At 35.4% G+C, this 16520-nt stretch overlaps 2 protein-coding genes across 2 annotated transcripts; both read right to left on the bottom strand.

Moving 5' to 3' along the window:
* Window positions 1–367: 367 nt before the first annotated feature.
* Window positions 368–2005, bottom strand: LOC131637367 (uncharacterized). Its single transcript, XM_058907964.1, has one exon. It carries the CDS (start codon window positions 2003–2005, stop codon window positions 368–370), a length of 1638 nt encoding a protein of 545 aa, XP_058763947.1.
* An 8272-nt stretch (window positions 2006–10277) lies between these two features.
* Window positions 10278–12267, bottom strand: LOC131637366 (uncharacterized). The gene is made up of 2 exons (XM_058907963.1): window positions 11206–12267; window positions 10278–10286 (listed from the first exon to the last, which is right to left on the bottom strand). Exons 1-2 carry the CDS (start codon window positions 12265–12267, stop codon window positions 10278–10280), a joined length of 1071 nt encoding a protein of 356 aa, XP_058763946.1.
* Between the last annotated feature and the right edge of the window lie 4253 nt (window positions 12268–16520).

Raw genomic sequence — 16520 nt, 5'->3', positions numbered from 1 at the left:
CTCGAATGAAACTCACCCTTACTTTGATGATTTCAGATTTAGGATGTAGCGGCATCTTGATTGGGTGAAGATAGCTTGTAGGCTAGCCCGTAGTTCGTGTCGAGTCATGCTCTGATTGTAACACTGGGAACGATTAGTCTAGCGTTACTTGTTATACTTGCCATTTTGGCTATGGATTATGTATTGAGTATTTGTGTGGAGTTGTTTCCTAATACTGTTGAATTAAGTTCTGCTGTGCTAAACACTTGTTTGATATTGGTTAATTTCTAATAAAGCATGACAATCGACTTGATGTTTTTATTTATTTAATAATTGTAGCATCCTTGATGTGTTATTACTCTGATAATATTATATTTTCCGCGGGGGTTTAGAAGGGTGTTACAGCAGTAGGGATGGTTGAGATGGTGCTTTGAGGAATAGGTGGAATGATAGAATAGAGAGTTTCAGCAATTGGATCAAATCCACCAGAGAAAGTTAAGTCCTGAGATTGATTGAGAATATGATGCTGAAAAAGCAAGGCATCAAGATCATCATTGATGGGAGAAGTGATGTTGGAGGCAATGTTGAGGTCAATTACCGGTGAGTGAACGGGAGAGTGATCAAAGACTGGGGTTTGGATGATTGGTGAGGCTAGAGACTCAGAAGTTTGGACGAGGGTATCTTCAGCAGCCGTTTTTGGAGGTGAGGCAAACACAATGTTTTCAGAGGACAAAGATTGATCAGGTGGAGTTGTGACGGAGGGAATTGGTGAATGGATCTCTTCAGGAATATTTGGTTCAGTGGTTTGATGTGAGGGCGAGATTGGTTCCTTGGGGGATTCAGTTTTTTCAATTTGTGGAGAGTGAGCTTTGGAGGCTTCAGCACTGGTTGGTTTGGACATGAAATCACCTATTTCTGGTTCAGCTTGGTCTTTTGTGGTGAAGGTTTTCACCTTTTTCTTAACATCAGCAGTTTTGACCAACCGCTTTCGTTTTTGAAGCACAAGAATTTGAAGTACAGGGAGGTTCATCTTTGAGAGGCGACAACCATGAATGGCTCCAGCACCCATGATGGATGTGGCATCATCAGTGGGGATTTTGAAGTGTTTAAACACGAGTGATAAGAACCTTCCATAAGGAGCAGTTCTTCCTTTTCTGCAAGTATGTTTCATGAAGTTTAGGACAAGGTATCCTAAGTGGAGGGGATGACGCTTTAGAAGATGAAAGATCACTAAAATGTCATACTTGGAAAGTTTCTCTAGACTGCCTGCTCTAGGGATGACATTATGGATGGACATTTTGTGTAGAATGCGAGGGACGAGATTCAGATTTGAAGACACTAGGGGTTTTGTGGTATCAACCAGAAGTTCACGATAAACATTTTCCATGGTGGTGTTGTACGACCCAACCCATTCTTGTGAAAAGAGATGGATGCCTGAATCAGAGATGTTAAGGATTTCACAGATTAGAGATGGAGTTAGGGTTATGGTAATACCTTTGATAGTGGATTTGAGAGACACATCGTTGGTTTCTGGGTGGATTGCAGCATAGAAACTACGAACTAGTTTTGGGTAGGTTTCAATTTCTAGGGTTAGCATCTTTTGCCAGCCTTGAACGATTACAAGTTCTTCGATGTTGTATCCACGGACAGTGAAGCTCTCAAAATCCATGGGTTTGCCATAGATTACACTTCTGTTCCTCCATTTTGAGTTGAAAAGGTCCAGAGCACGTTTGGAAGAGAAAATGACGTCTTGATGTGAGTCAAGTTCAGCGTCATCTGGGCAAGTTTCTTCATCCGAGTCATCGGAGATTTCAATGGTGGATTTCACTGGTTTTGTTTTTTGAAGGCGAGAAGACTTGCGGATTCCAGAAGTCTTAGCGGTGTTTGCATGTGATTTGGGGTTTTCTGGAAGGATGAAGGAGAGTGGTTTTTCGTTGAGGGTGTCTTGGTTGATTTTAGAAGAAGACATGGATGGTTGTGGTTTAGGGTTGATGTCTGGTTTAGGGTTTGTGTTTGAAGAGGACATTTTTGATAAACGCAGAAGTATTGAAGATGATGGTTGTTGGAAAACGAAAAGGATGAAGTGATGAATGAAAATTTATGGATGATAAAGGGAAGTGGTCGGCGTGGTGCAAGATGAAAGGTACAGGTAATGATGCATGGTTACTATTTGAGTGTTGGAAGCAGTGCAAAAAGGGATGGGAGATCGTGAAGTAGGTAGAGGTAGCTTACATGGAGAAGTACAAAAATGGAAAAAAGATTTCACCCATTAAATGCAAGGATATCCTTTTCCCCCTTTTTTGAAAAAATGATTAGACATAAATGTGATACATATGGGAATAAAACAAATGGGATATTTTTGCATATGTGTTACTATTGATAATTCAGACAGAACATATACTTTTTCTTTTATTCCCCCCTCCCAACAAAAACGAGGCTCTAAAATAAATAAAAAATATATAATATTTTTGATGCCCTTTTAGTTTGAGGATTGAATGGGATAAGAAATAATTTTTAACTTTTGTTTCAAAAAATTGAATCTATCTTCTATAAATGGTTTGGTAAAGATATCAGCTAGTTGATTTTGAGTCTGTACAAAAATTAATTCTACTTCTTCTTTTTGAACATGGTCTCTGTTAAAATGATGTTTTATTTCAATGTGTTTAGACCTGGAATGTTGTATAGGATTTTTTGATAAATTTATAGCACTAGTATTATCACAATAAATTGGTACCTTGGAGTAGTTTAGAGAATAGTCTTCCAATTGATTTTTTATCCAAATGATCTGTGAGCAACAGTTAGCTGCTGACACATATTCAGCTTCAGTTGTGGATAGTGCAATGGTACTTTGTTTTTTACATGACCAAGTTGTAAGAGCATCTCCTAGGATTTGACATGCGCCACTAGTACTTTTTCTTTCTACTTTGTCTCCAGCATAGTCAGCATCACAATACGCTTTTAAATCAAATTCTGAATTTCTTTGGTACCAAAGACCAATGTTAGTTGTACCTATAAGATATCTGAGAATACGCTTTACAGCAGTAAGATGTGATTCCTTGGGATCTGTTTGGAATCTGGCACAAAGTCCAACTGAGAAAACAATGTCAGGACGACTTGTAGTTAAATAAAGTAAAGATCCAATCATACCACGATATTCCTTTTCAGAAGTACTTATTCCTTTTTCATCTTTGTCTAGACTAGAGGAAGGATGCATAGGTGTAGACATAATTTTTGCATTAGTCATACCATATTTTTTTAAAATATCTTTGATGTATTTTTCTTGAAAGATAAAGATACCCTCTTCTGATTGTTTTATTTGGAGTCCTAGAAAATATCTCAACTCACCCATCATGCTCATTTCAAATTCACTTTTCATGAGGTTTGAGAAATCATCACACATCTTTTCATTTGTTGATCCAAAAATGATGTCATCCACATAAATTTGAATAATTAAAAGATCTTTCTTATATGATTTTTTGAAAAGGGTAGTGTCAATTTTTCCTCTAGAAAAGTTATTTTCAAGTAAGAATAAACTAAGTCTTTCGTACCAAGCTCTAGGAGCTTGTTTTAGACCATAGAGAGCTTTTGTTAATTTAAAGACATGATTTGGAAATTTTGAATCCTCAAATCCGGGTGGTTGTTTAACAAAAACTTCTTCATTTAAAAAGCCATTTAAAAATGCACTTTTAACATCCATTTGAAAGAGTTTTATACCTTTGTGTGCAACATATGCAAGAAGGATACGTATAGCCTCAAGTCTAGCTACTGGAGCGTAAGTTTCGTCATAATCAATTCCTTCTTGTTGATTATACCCTTGAGCAACTAGTCTAGCTTTATTTCTTATAATGTTTCCATCTTCATCTAGTTTATTTCTGAAAATCCATCTGGTTCCAATAATAGTTTTATCAAGAGGATTTGGAACGAGTTTCCATACCTGATTCTTTTCAAATTGTGCAAGTTCTTCAGTCATGGCTTGGATCCATGAAACATCTTGTATTGCATCGTTTATGTGTTTGGGTTCAATTTGGGATATCATTGCTAGGTTGTGTCATACCCCAATTTTTGACCTAAGATACCACCTCATATCATTTGCATATGCATCATTTGCATCTCTAACAAATTGCATAGCTTGTGTTTGCTACTTGTGACTCAGCAGGATTTAATCAGAAAATCACTCATCAGTACAAGTAACAATCAATTAGGGTTTTGTTCTCCCTTCATCTCAAAAGAACTATCTTCATCAACAATCAATATTTGGTCCTCAGAGGTTCATTTCAACAAGCTCAAAGGCTTTAAATCAACCAGATTAGGGTTTTGACTGAAGATAGCACACCCCTGACTTTTGCTCAGGATTTGACCTAATGACTTGGGACATGACCTCAAGACCCCAAGTGCATCATTTTGGCCTAATCCATTGGCTCATAACATCTCCTACACAAAGATTGATCAGACAAATCCTCAGATCAGGGTTTTGAACTATCAGGGACTGAAATCAGGGATCACATTTGGGAAACCCTAAAAACCCCCAGGAAGTCAATCAAAGGTTTCAATCATCCTTAAATAATCCCTATGACAATATCCAATGGAGATTACATCTCAATTCAAGATCCACAGTCATCAATTTCATCTGGTCGACAATTAGGGTTTTTGACCTAATTCACTGAATAACTGACTTTTTAATCAGGACATGGTGTCACAACTTAAACCATGGCTCAATATCCTCTAATGCTTCAATGTGATCCATTCATACCATCCATTTGATAAGGATAGCTTGGTTCATTTGAAATCTCCAGAAACGCGATTCGTCTGAAAAAGTCAACTGTACAAGATCACCATTGACTTTTGGGGAATTTTGGTCAACCATGACTTTTGAAGTTTTAAATCATCAATATATGATATATGAAGTCATTTGATCAAGAAAAATCAAGAAAATCAATCAAGAATCAAAAAGTCAAAGTTTGACTTTTCATACTTAGAAAAATTTCTAAGTGTTTTTCAATGGTTTTTTCCAAACTTTGAAAGGGAATTTCTCAAAATTTCACCTACAAACTGAAAAAAACTTCCAACATGAAAGTTGTAGATTTTGATCCAATAAACAACTTTGACACATATAATTTTTTTCCATAAGATCAACCATTTAAGAGATATGGAGCTTCAAAGTTGGTACTTTTTGAAAACTTCACTTAAAACTTCATTTTCTTCAAAGTTCATGGAACTTTTTCACCCATTTCCTTAAAGGTCTTGAAGAAACTTTCAACTAGGGTTTTGAAGTGTGTAACATGAGCTTTCCAAAATGTCCAAAAGCATGAAAAAATATGGAGTGTAGCTATGGTTTTGAATTATGCATTTAGTGATCATTTTCACTTGAATTTTCACCATTTTTCACTAAGTTTCAAGACTACATTGCCTATAGTCCAAGTAATGATGCAAAGAGGCAATAATTGAAGATATTTTCTCTGATTTGAGATCAGAATGGAAGAGGATAAGAAGCTTGAGTTTTAACCATGGTTTGGTCACTTTAACCATTTTGCATTAAATGTAAAAGATTCCTTTTTATCTCTTAAGCCAAATCATCAAACTTTGATCAAGTTGCAAAGCTCTTCATTCAGAATCCTTGGCCTATAAATAGAGGTTCAAATCACTCTTCAAATCACACCAAAACCTCACAATTATAGGTTTTCTCTCTTCTTTCTTGAATTACAAGTCATGTGTTTCAAAGTGAGGTAGAAAACTCAACCTCCAAACCTTGCAAGTTCTGAACAAAGTGATGCTTCCCACAACTTCTAAATGTCAAATGTGATGTGTTTGAATCACTCATACACCCAAAAACACCTCAAATCTCAGAATCACTACCTCACTTCCATAATTGCATATATTGAACCTTATCATGCCAAAATCCATACCAAGCCATATCTGTCCAAACTAACACTCCTAACACCATCCATATACTTCATATGAATGATCCAAACACTCACCAGCAATCTGAAACACCTCCATCTTCAAATTCGATTCATACTTGAAGCAACTGCAGTTCGGGTGTCATGGCCATGCTCAGATGAATTCAGCTTGTTCCAGACATCCAGACACCTTCCATAATCATCATTGAAGCTATCCAGATTGATACAAAGCATCTGTAACACTTATATTGAAGAATCAAATCTCCAGTTTGGCCGTTTTTGAAGGTAAGTCACTTGAACTTCAAACTCTATCATACATGCATCATAAATGAAAAACTGCCATGCCATCTTGTTTCTGCATATGTATGGATCATTAACCCTCAATCAATTGCAACTTATCATGCACACACACGATTTCAGATTGAAACTCAAAATTAGGGTTCTTCGTGTTCATCAGAAAATTGATAGCCTTAGAGATAAAATAAATGCAATTAAATGATACCATCATGTTCCTGGTGAAAAATCGAGCAAGATAGGCTATTCACTCGATCCAAACAAATCAGTTTTCAGAATTTTCAAATTTGAATTGGGTATGTGTTCTTGGCGCCAGATTTTGAAACTGAAATTAGAAATTGATTCAAAAATATAATTGATTCGTTGCAAATACTAAACAGACCACGCGCGTGGTCCAGTTGGTCATGTTTTTGAGTGGTGAGCGTGAGGTTGTGGGTTCAAACCATTGTGGAGACAAAACCAATTTTTTTAGTCCCTATTTTCTTTGATTTTCTTCACAACTTCAATTAATTATTTAACTAACCAAATTAACTCATTTTTTATTCATTTTTTGCATACCTCTCACTTAATATATATATTTTAAGAATATCAAAAAAAATCATCAAAAAAATATTTATTTGATACATTTTTTAATAGTTTTAAAATGACTTGTTTTTAAGTAATTTTAATACTTTTAAATATTATTTTTCATTTGATTTTCAAAGTTAATCATTTGTAAATACTTTTTGAAGCAAACCCTAATCATCTAAATGTTAATTGAAGACAATCTTTTTGTTTATCTTGATTAATTTGACTTCTTTCAAAATTCAAATCGTTTTAAAACGAGCGATCGCGATTCTTTTCAAAAACAATAAACCATTTCTTTTTGAAACTATTGATTAAATATTTTTAATTGATCAATTGATTTTCAAAACGATGTGGGGCCTCTCGAATATTAGAGAGTGTAAGTCCCATTTCTTTTCTTTTTGTACGGTTTTCAAAACATTCTTCAAAACAATAAAACTTCTTCAAAATAAACAATTTTCAAACAATTTTCAAATCATTTTCAAAGCAACAAAACTCCAAAGAAACAAAACTTTTCAATATACCATGGGCCTCCATGTAGGTATAAGTCCCGAGCCCTTTCGTACATACCCATTCCAGTACATGAAATTAGGTATTTCATTGTACGTCTTTTTGTACATACACCTTTTTGTACATACCTCGATCAGTTTGACTTTTTAAACTTTGAATAACAAACCAAAAATGAAGGTTTCTTTAAATCTTCCCAAAAATACCATGGGCCTCCATGTAGGTATAAGTCCCAAGCCCCTTTGTAAATACCTGTTTACATAGCTTTGAATAAATTCAAGTGGACCTCTCCCCGAGTGTGAGTCCCGAGCCTTGTGTATACAAATGGATCATGCTTACAGGTATATTTCCTTCATAAACTCCATTATATACACACACTTTGTCATATATGTATAACTGTTCATATTTGTTCATGTACTTGTTCATGTTTGTTCGTACTTGTTCATACTTGTGATTGTGTTATATGCTTATTCAACTTAGTACAACACTAGGTTCCCCATAGCCTCCTATTGGGCTTCGTGCAAAGAATCTCCACTAGTTTAGGTTAGGACATAGAGTATGGTTTCCCGGTGAAATCGCTCTAAGAGCTCAAACCAACTATACCATGCCTCCCCTTGGGCTTTGTACAAACGAGTGACCCTCCCATAGCCTCCTCTTGGGCTTACAATGCAAGGACCCTGGATTGTCCCTCCCATAGCCACCTCTTGGGCTTACAATGCAAGGACCCTCGGATAGCCTCCTCTTGGGCTTCGTACAAGGACCCACGGGCTTCTTATAAGCATCCCCAATATCCAAACCAAATACCCTAGGAGATTAGACATTTTTCATCTCTATGCTAGGAGTATCTCTTATATATCATCACAAACAATCAATCAATCAAACTTTTTTGCCACAAGTCTGGCTAATCAATCAAACTTTTTGCCACAAGTCTGGCTAATCAAATCAAACTGTTTTACCACCGTACTGGATGATTAATCAAAGTTTTTGTCACAAGGCTGACTTCATTGAAACTTTTGCCACGAGGCTGGCTGATTAATCAAAGTTTTTGTCACAAGGCTGACTTCATTGAAACTTTTGCCACAAGGCTGGTTAAACAAAAACATCTTTATCATTCTAAGCACCCTAAGTGGCATGGCCCCGGGCTTATAATGAAAAGATTTTCAAACAAAAAACAAACAGATGTATGTGATGATATAGATTAGATACATCTAGCATTTAGACGATAATTGTCTATTTTCCTTTTGCTTCCACTAGCATAAGTGGGAACTACGATTGCTCTGACTTTCTCAACATCCCTTTGAGAATACGTAGGCACAAGGTCGATCCTTGGCGAGCAAAACAAAACAAAAAACCATTCAAACCTTAGCACCCGTAGACCCCAAGCTACAGATGCTCTGATTCCCTCTAAGGGATATGTATGCAGAGGATCGCGATGATCTTTGCGAGCATAATCAAACAAACACCTTAGGTCCCACCTATTTCACAACAGAACCTTCACCGTAACATAGAATGAAAAACAATAAAGAACCCTGTAGAGTACTACAGATACGTTGGGTGCTAATACCTTCCCTTCGTATAACCAACCCTCTTACCCAAGATCTCCCCCCACTTTTAGGTTATTGCAGCTTTTTTCCTTTTCCTCCTTTGGAAATAATAAAAAGTTTGGTCGAAATAAAAGAAAAATCATTTTTTTGAGCACTCGAGCCCAAAGAAGGCATCAGGTGTCTCATCCACAAAAAAGAGGAACAAAACGGTTTTTCGCCCGCGACAGGTTGTTGTTTTTGTCTTTGAAGAATTGTCTTGTACGTACTTGGTCAGAGGTTTCACCAATAATTACATCATGAGGATGATGTGGTACGGTTTTCCATCCTTTTGGGGGAGGTGGAAGGAATTCTTCCATAGCGTCTACATGGATTTCTTTGTTGAGGATTTCCATCTGTTCATCTAATTCATCATCAAGACTTTCAATGGTATTAGTTTCATTAAATATAACATGCATGCTTTCTTCTACACATTGATTTTTGAGATTGTAAATTCTATATGCTTTTGAAGTTTGAGAGTATCCAACAAATATTCCTTTGTCAGATTTAGAGTCAAATTTTCCTAGATTATCTTTGTTATTTAAGATGTAACAATAACATCCAAAAACACGAAAGTACGAAATGTTTGGAGTTCTATTTTTCCATAACTCATAGGGAGTTTTGTTTAATAATTTTCTAATGGTGACTCTGTTTAAAATGTAACAGGATGTATTAACTGCTTCAGCCCAAAAATATTTTTCTACATTTGATTCATTTATCATAGTTCTAGCCATTTCTTGAAGGCTTCTATTTTTTCTTTCAACCACACCATTTTGTTGAGGAGTCCTAGGACATGAAAAGTTGTGAGAAATGCCATTTTCTTCAAAGAATTGTTTAAAGAAAGAGTTTTCAAATTCTCCTCCGTGATCACTTCTTACTGAAATAATTTTAGAATTTTTTTCATTTTGAACTTTTGTGCAGAAATTTTTGAAACCCTCAAAAGAGTCATCTTTGTGTTTGAGGAATAGAACCCAAGTGAATCTAGAGTAATCATCTACAATTACAAACCCGTATCTTTTTCCACTAAGACTTGCAGTTTTGACAGGACCAAACAAGTCCACATGAATGAGTTCTAAAGGTTTATTTGAGGACACAATATTTTTTGATTTGAAGCTACTTTTTGCATGTTTACCTTTGATGCAAGCTTCACATACAGCGTCTTTATTGAATTTTATTTTGGGAATCCCTCTTACTAGTTCAAGTTTCATTAGGTTTGAGATAGTTCTCATGTTGGTGTGGCCACAACGTTTGTGCCAAATCCATTTTTCATTTTCATGAGATGCAAAGCATGTTTCAGATGAGATTTCATCTAAGAAAAGAGTATATAAGTTTTTGTGTCTGGTTCCACAAAAAAGAGTTTCGTTTGTGAGAGGATGTTTTACGATGCAAGTATTTTGTTTGAATAAAACTTCATAACCATTATCACATAGCTGACTTATACTTAACAAATTATGTTTTAATCCATCTACAAATTGAACATCTTTAATTACAACGGAACCATTCTTACCAATGGTTCCTATACCTTTTATTTTGGCTTTTTCATTGTTGCCAAATGTGACTGATCCTCCATCCTTATCTTCTAGAGATATGAAGCAGTCTTTATCTCCAGTCATGTGACGAGAGCAACCGCTGTCCAGGTACCAAACCTTTTTCTTTATTGAGAGAAGACATTCATGTAGAAGAAGTTAGCATTTTCTTAGGTACCCAAATTTGAGTGGGTCCTTTAGGGTTAGGTTTATCTTTAGATAATATAAGTTTGGAAGCTGGTACAAATTTTATAGGTTTGGAGAGAGATTTCTCTTTCCAAGTAGGAAATATATTGTGTTGATTTTTGACATGGTTTTGTTTAAATGGTTTTTTAAAAAAACATTTTGACTCCTCGTGATTTGTTTTTTTGCAGTAGCAACATTTTTTTCTGTACTAAAGTGATGTTACCTGAGTTTATATTTTTAATATGAGGTGTAAAAAACGTTTCATACATTTTTTTATTTTTTGAGGATTTGAACCCTATTCCTGCTTTGTCAAAAAATGCCTGATTGAGATCCCATTATGTTTTGAAATGTTTCAGTAGACTTAACAAATTTTGTGATATCCTGAGTAAGATTTTCTATCTTATTTTCTAAAGTTTTTATTTTTGGAAGTTTTGAATTATCAATTAGTAATTTTTGTTTAGAGGAGAGAGAAGAGTGAGCATTGTATAAATTTGTAATTGTGACAGATTGTTTATCAATGGTTTTCTTTAACTCTTCCTTTTCTTTGATTAAGTTTGAAATTTGTTCTTTTTGGAAAAAACATTTTTGAGTTAAGAGGTTTGAATCCTCAAACAGATTGTCAAACATAATATTCATTTCATGACAAGTATCACAGGAGATAAGAGAACTTACTTCGGTTTCAGATGTAGTCATAAGGCATAGATTTGCTTCTTCTTCATCAGTGTCTGAGTTTGAGTTTTCAGAGCCATCCCATGAAGCCATCATTGACTTCTTTTTGAAAGGTGTTCCTTTGACGAACCTTTGAGGACATTCGGTTTTGAAGTGTCCAACTTTGTTACATCCATAACATGTGATTCTGCTTTTGTCTATCTCAACCTTAGGAGGATCTCTTCGAAATGGTCGTTTGTGTTGTCCTCTTCGAAATACCATTTGCTGAATGCGTTTGGATATGAGTGCTAAATCATTCTCATCTTCAGAAGGTGATTCATTTGACTCCTCAATTTTTTGTTGATTTTCTTTTGAGTTTTGAACGGCCTTGAGAGCAATTGATTTTCCTTTCTTAAGTGGTTTATCTTCTAGAATGAGACATTCATGTGCACGAAGAGAACCAACAAGTTCCTCAACTGGTAGACTTGTTAGATCCTTAGCTTGAGTAATGGCAGTGACCATTGGTCTCCATACTTTAGGAAGACATCTAAGTAATTTTCTTATCCTCTCGTGAGGAGAGTAAGTTTTTCCAAGAGATCTTAATTCATTAATAATAATAGTAAATCCGGAGAACATTTCATCTATGGTTTCATCTTCTTTCATTTCAAAAGTTTCAAATTTTTTTACTCCCATATCTATTCTTTCTTCTTTGACATGGCTTGTTCCTTCATGATGAATTTCAAGTTTGTCCCAGATTTCTTTGGCAGTGTTACATTCTTCAATTCTATCGTATTCTTCTCTGCTAAGAGCACATGATAAAATAAATTGAGCTTTTGAGTTTAAGAGTACCTGATTTTTTTCTTCACGAGTCCACAACGCTTGAGGTTTTGGAGCAGCAGGAGCAGCGTCAGTGGCGACAGTCATTGGAGTGAAGTTTCCTGTTTCAATGATGGACCACATATTTATATCTTGAGATAAGAGAAAGAGTCTCATTTTACCTTTCCAATAGTAGTAGTCATTTCCGTTGAAGAGTGGAGGTCGGTGGGATGAACCTCCTTCAGCAATGAATTTTGTTTGTTCAGCCATTCTTTAGAATGTTGTGATCGTTTTACTCTAACACGGTTAAGTGTAATTTTTTCAGAGCCTGAGCTCTGATACCAATTGTTGCAAATAAATGTCACTAGAAAGGGGGGTTTGAATAGTGACCTCTTTAAAATTTTAGTTTAAGTGTGTTAAAGAGGATATAAAGAAATAAATGACTGGTAATAAAGAACACACAGAAGTTTATACTGGTTCACCAAAAGGGTTAGTCCAGTCCTCACACACAGTGAGATTTTCTTATATCTTACACTTTTATCATTTAAACGAGGGATAAAAATGTTACACTTTACACAACCTCAAAAGGCTCTTACACACACTTAAGGTATTACTCTAGACCTTTCTTTCACACTTGTTACAAACAAGATTTTATATCTCTGGAGGATATACAAAAGTATTGAATGGATGATTTAAAGATGATTCACTATTTGGCAGTGATGAGTTTACTTTCTCTTCTAGTGTATGAGATTTTGGACTTTGATTCAATATGAGATTAAGCTTCAATGTCAAAGTTGTTTTGTTCTTTGCAAGAGGTGCTAGTTATATAGAACTTTAGAAGAATATGGCCGTTTGTACTTGCAAGACAATAAAATATTATTCATTGCTGGATGTGTACTTTGAGGAGACCAGAGACTAGTCCTTTGAGTAGATGAATAATCTGTCTTAGCTGGCAGTGTACTTTGAGGAGACCAGAGACTAGTTCTTTGAGTAGATGATCATTATCATTTGAATATATGTACGTTGGTTTATTTTGATATGATGGAATCTGCTATCATTTGTACTGAGTGCTTTTGCCAATGTATTGATAAGATCATGTTAACGCTAAAACAAAATATATAATATCTAACATCATGAGGACCTGCAAGGACACTTGTTAGAGGAGTTAGAATAATAGTATGTTGTCCTCAAAACTCAGAATTTGTTTCAACACATAGGTCATATAGGTATCTGAAGAGTTTCACCGGGAATAATGCCCTTCAAATACCAGAAGTATGTTTTGAAAACAGAAAGGAGATTTTGTAAATACAGTTTTTGAAAACAAACTATGAAAAGAAAAAGGTGCTGGGTCTTACACTCTAATAGAGGCCCAATGAAAATGATTTTCTTGTTTATGAGAAACTGTGGAGAAGATGCGAGGTTCTATTGTTTGACAACCTCGATCGTCTGTTTATTTTGAAATATGAAAGCAGTTTTGAATTTTAACAAAAGTCAACTTAATTAGGGTAAAGATGAAATCTAAACCCAATTGAGACCTAAATGGCTTAGGGTTTTATCACAAAGTATTTATGAGGTACTAGGTTTTTTGAAAGTTTAATGAAAACATATATTAAAACATATTTTAAACACTAAAACAACACCATTTTCAACCTAATAAAAATATACAAAATAAATAATATTTTTGTGATTTTTTGATTTATTCATAAAATATATATATATTAATCAACAAGTGTGTGAAAAATGAAGTTAAAATGAATTAATTTGATAGGGTAAATAATTGATTAAAGTTGTGAAGAAATTAAATGGAAAAAGTGATAAAAAAATTGGTTTTGGTCCTAGCAAGGCTTGAACCCACGCCCTTGACAACAACTCCACAAAACCTGACCAACTGAGCTACGCGCTCAGTTTGTATAACATACGCAATGAATTGATTATATTTTAAAAAGACCCAGGAGATTCAAATTTGCGCGCCACCATAGTCATCTTCTTCCTTGAGCTCGTGAGAATTCAAAATGCTAACTCTCTGGTTTCTCAACCAAATGGTACGATGTAAACATCAATTTTGCTCGTTTTTAGACGAGGAACATGATCATGGGTTCAGAACTCATTTATTCTAAGTGTAGCTAACTAATTTCAGTATGAACACGAAGAAAACATAAACCCTAAATTTAAAATTAAATGGCAAACAAGATGAATAAATGAATGATGATAGAGGGTTTTCAATCCTCTGATGATGCTGAACAAGATAGTATCGAGCTATATGAGAAAGAATACTCAAATAAGTGGGTTGGAGTTTGAAAAAATACCTCTGAAAATGGAGGTCGTGAGGATAATGAGGAACACCTGGGCTTGTGTGAGTGATCCTAAAAGCTTCCTTGGGACTCAGTGATGCTAACTGAATGCTTATTGTGACTTCAATCCTTTTGAATTTCTCTACCCGACACCTTCGATTTGAGCTTCAAGTGGACATGGAGGATGATGAATCTTCAGTTACAGATGAGCTGCATCCATCTGAACAGCTTCACTATGCCCTAAGGAACGTGTCTGGATGCTTGGCTTTGCTTGAAACCTTCTGAATTGCTCTATGGACCTCCAACTGCAACAACTCCAAAGTGAAAGCAACAATGGTGTTCCTCCACCTACAGAAGTGATCCAGGTGCTTGGATCACCTCAAATGAGCCCCCTTGAGATGTTAGAATGCTTACTTTCCAAAGAGAAGCTCTGGTTTGAAGAAAACGATTCTTCTTGCCAAAGAACTTTGAAAAACCATAAGCATGAGAAGAGAAACAGAAAGCAAGGAATAGAGTTGCTTTGGTGTGAATTGTATGAAGGATAGCACTTGTATTTATAGGCAAATGGTTCAGTATAGTTGCAGAGGAGTGTGGTTGCTTAGTGAGGTTGATTTGGTTTCTTGGCTATGAAGGAATTCAAAAATATCCAAAATGCAATGATGGAAATTTTGAATCCATTTGATCAATCCCCTAGCCCTCGATTTTGCTTGATCTTAGGGGACAAATCTGAGACAGAAATGAGCTCCAATTGGTTGGGAAGAGATTCCATTGGTGATTCATCATCTTGCCATAAATTCTCAAATGTAATCATTACATAATCACATGCCTTTGTTTTTGGGAATATTCTCTAATCCTTATGCAATGATGAAAATGGATGTATGGTGTGCTTGCAGATGTATTAGTGGTCGGGTAGCATCACTAAGTGAAGTCATTTGCACAAAATTGTAAAGTTCCAAATTGCACATGACCTATAATTTTCACTTCAAGTGCCTAACTTTGATCAATCATATCTCTTAGCTAAAAATGAATTTGGAGAAGGTTGAGCACAATTTGGAAAGCCCTTAACATGTACTTCAATTCATTAGTTTGGTGTTTGCCCAAATTCTTTAGGGAAATTAGTGAAAAAGTCCCATAAAGTTTGAAGAAAACTAGGGTTTTCTTGCATGTTTTGTGAAGGCAGCCACTTTGAAGCTCCAAATCTCTTCAATGGTTGATTTTTAGCCAAAAAATTATATGTGTCAAAGTTGTTTATTGGATCAAAATCTACAACTTTCATGTTGGAATTTTTTTCAGTTTGTAGGTGAAATTTTGAGAAAATCCCTTCCAAAGTTTGGCAAAAACCACTTGATTGATTCTTGATTCTTGATTCTTGATTCTTGATTGATTTTCTTTATTTTTCTTGATCTAATGACTTCAAATATCATATATTGATGATTTAAAACTTCAAAAGTCATGGTTGACCAAAATTTCCAAAAAGTCAAAGGTGCTCCTATATAGTTGACTTTTTCCAAATGAAGTGAGTTCTTGGACTTTTGTGATGAATCAAACTCTCCTCTTTAAATGAGTGATGTGAATGGATTATGTTGAGGTAATAGAAGCTCTTGAGTCATGCTTTGAGTTTTGGATCTATGTCCTGATTAAAAAGTTAACTATCTTGGTGAATTAGGTCAAAAACCCTAATTGTCGACCAGATGAAATTGATGACTGTAGGCCTTGGATTGAAGTGTAATGCCCTATGGAAATTGTCATATGAACTAATTGAGGATGATTTAAGCCTTTGAGTGATGCCCTTGAGCTTTCTAGGGTTTCCCAAATACGATCCCTGATTTTTAGTCCTTAATAGGCTCAAAACCCTAGACTAGTGAGGTAAGAAATCCTGAGTCCAGGTGATGGGTATCTAATCAATCATAGGTGATTAGAATGAAGCTTTTGAGTCCCATAGTTGTATTAGAAACCATCCCTTTTACTGATTGGTCCTTTGCCTGAGTTCTTTTGTTCCTGAACACCCCCGACTAAGTACCAGATGAATAAGTGACTGCTCTGAGTATCTGTTTTGACTTTAATGAAAAGTTAAAAGATATGACATCTCAGGGGGGTCAAAATTAGGGTATGACAGATGCCCCTATTTAAGTTTCTTTCATCCGGAGGGAGAGAGATTGATATCTCGATCTCCTCTCCGTGAAAGAGACTTATATACCAAAGAATGCCCGAATTTTGGGCGTTCCTGAGATG

This window comes from Vicia villosa, unplaced genomic scaffold, assembly GCF_029867415.1.
Source record: "Vicia villosa cultivar HV-30 ecotype Madison, WI unplaced genomic scaffold, Vvil1.0 ctg.001973F_1_1, whole genome shotgun sequence".
In the NCBI taxonomy this organism is placed as follows: Eukaryota; Viridiplantae; Streptophyta; class Magnoliopsida; order Fabales; family Fabaceae; genus Vicia; species Vicia villosa.
The sequence above is the reverse complement of the archived record's forward strand: the minus strand, read 5'-3'. Positions and strand labels throughout refer to the sequence as shown.

Excerpts from the sequence above, each read along its gene's own strand:
- LOC131637366 (XM_058907963.1), bottom strand. The coding sequence starts at position 12,267 with ATGGCTGAACAAACAAAATTCATTGCTGAAGGAGGTTCATCCCACCGA.
- LOC131637367 (XM_058907964.1), bottom strand. The coding sequence starts at position 2,005 with ATGTCCTCTTCAAACACAAACCCTAAACCAGACATCAACCCTAAACCA.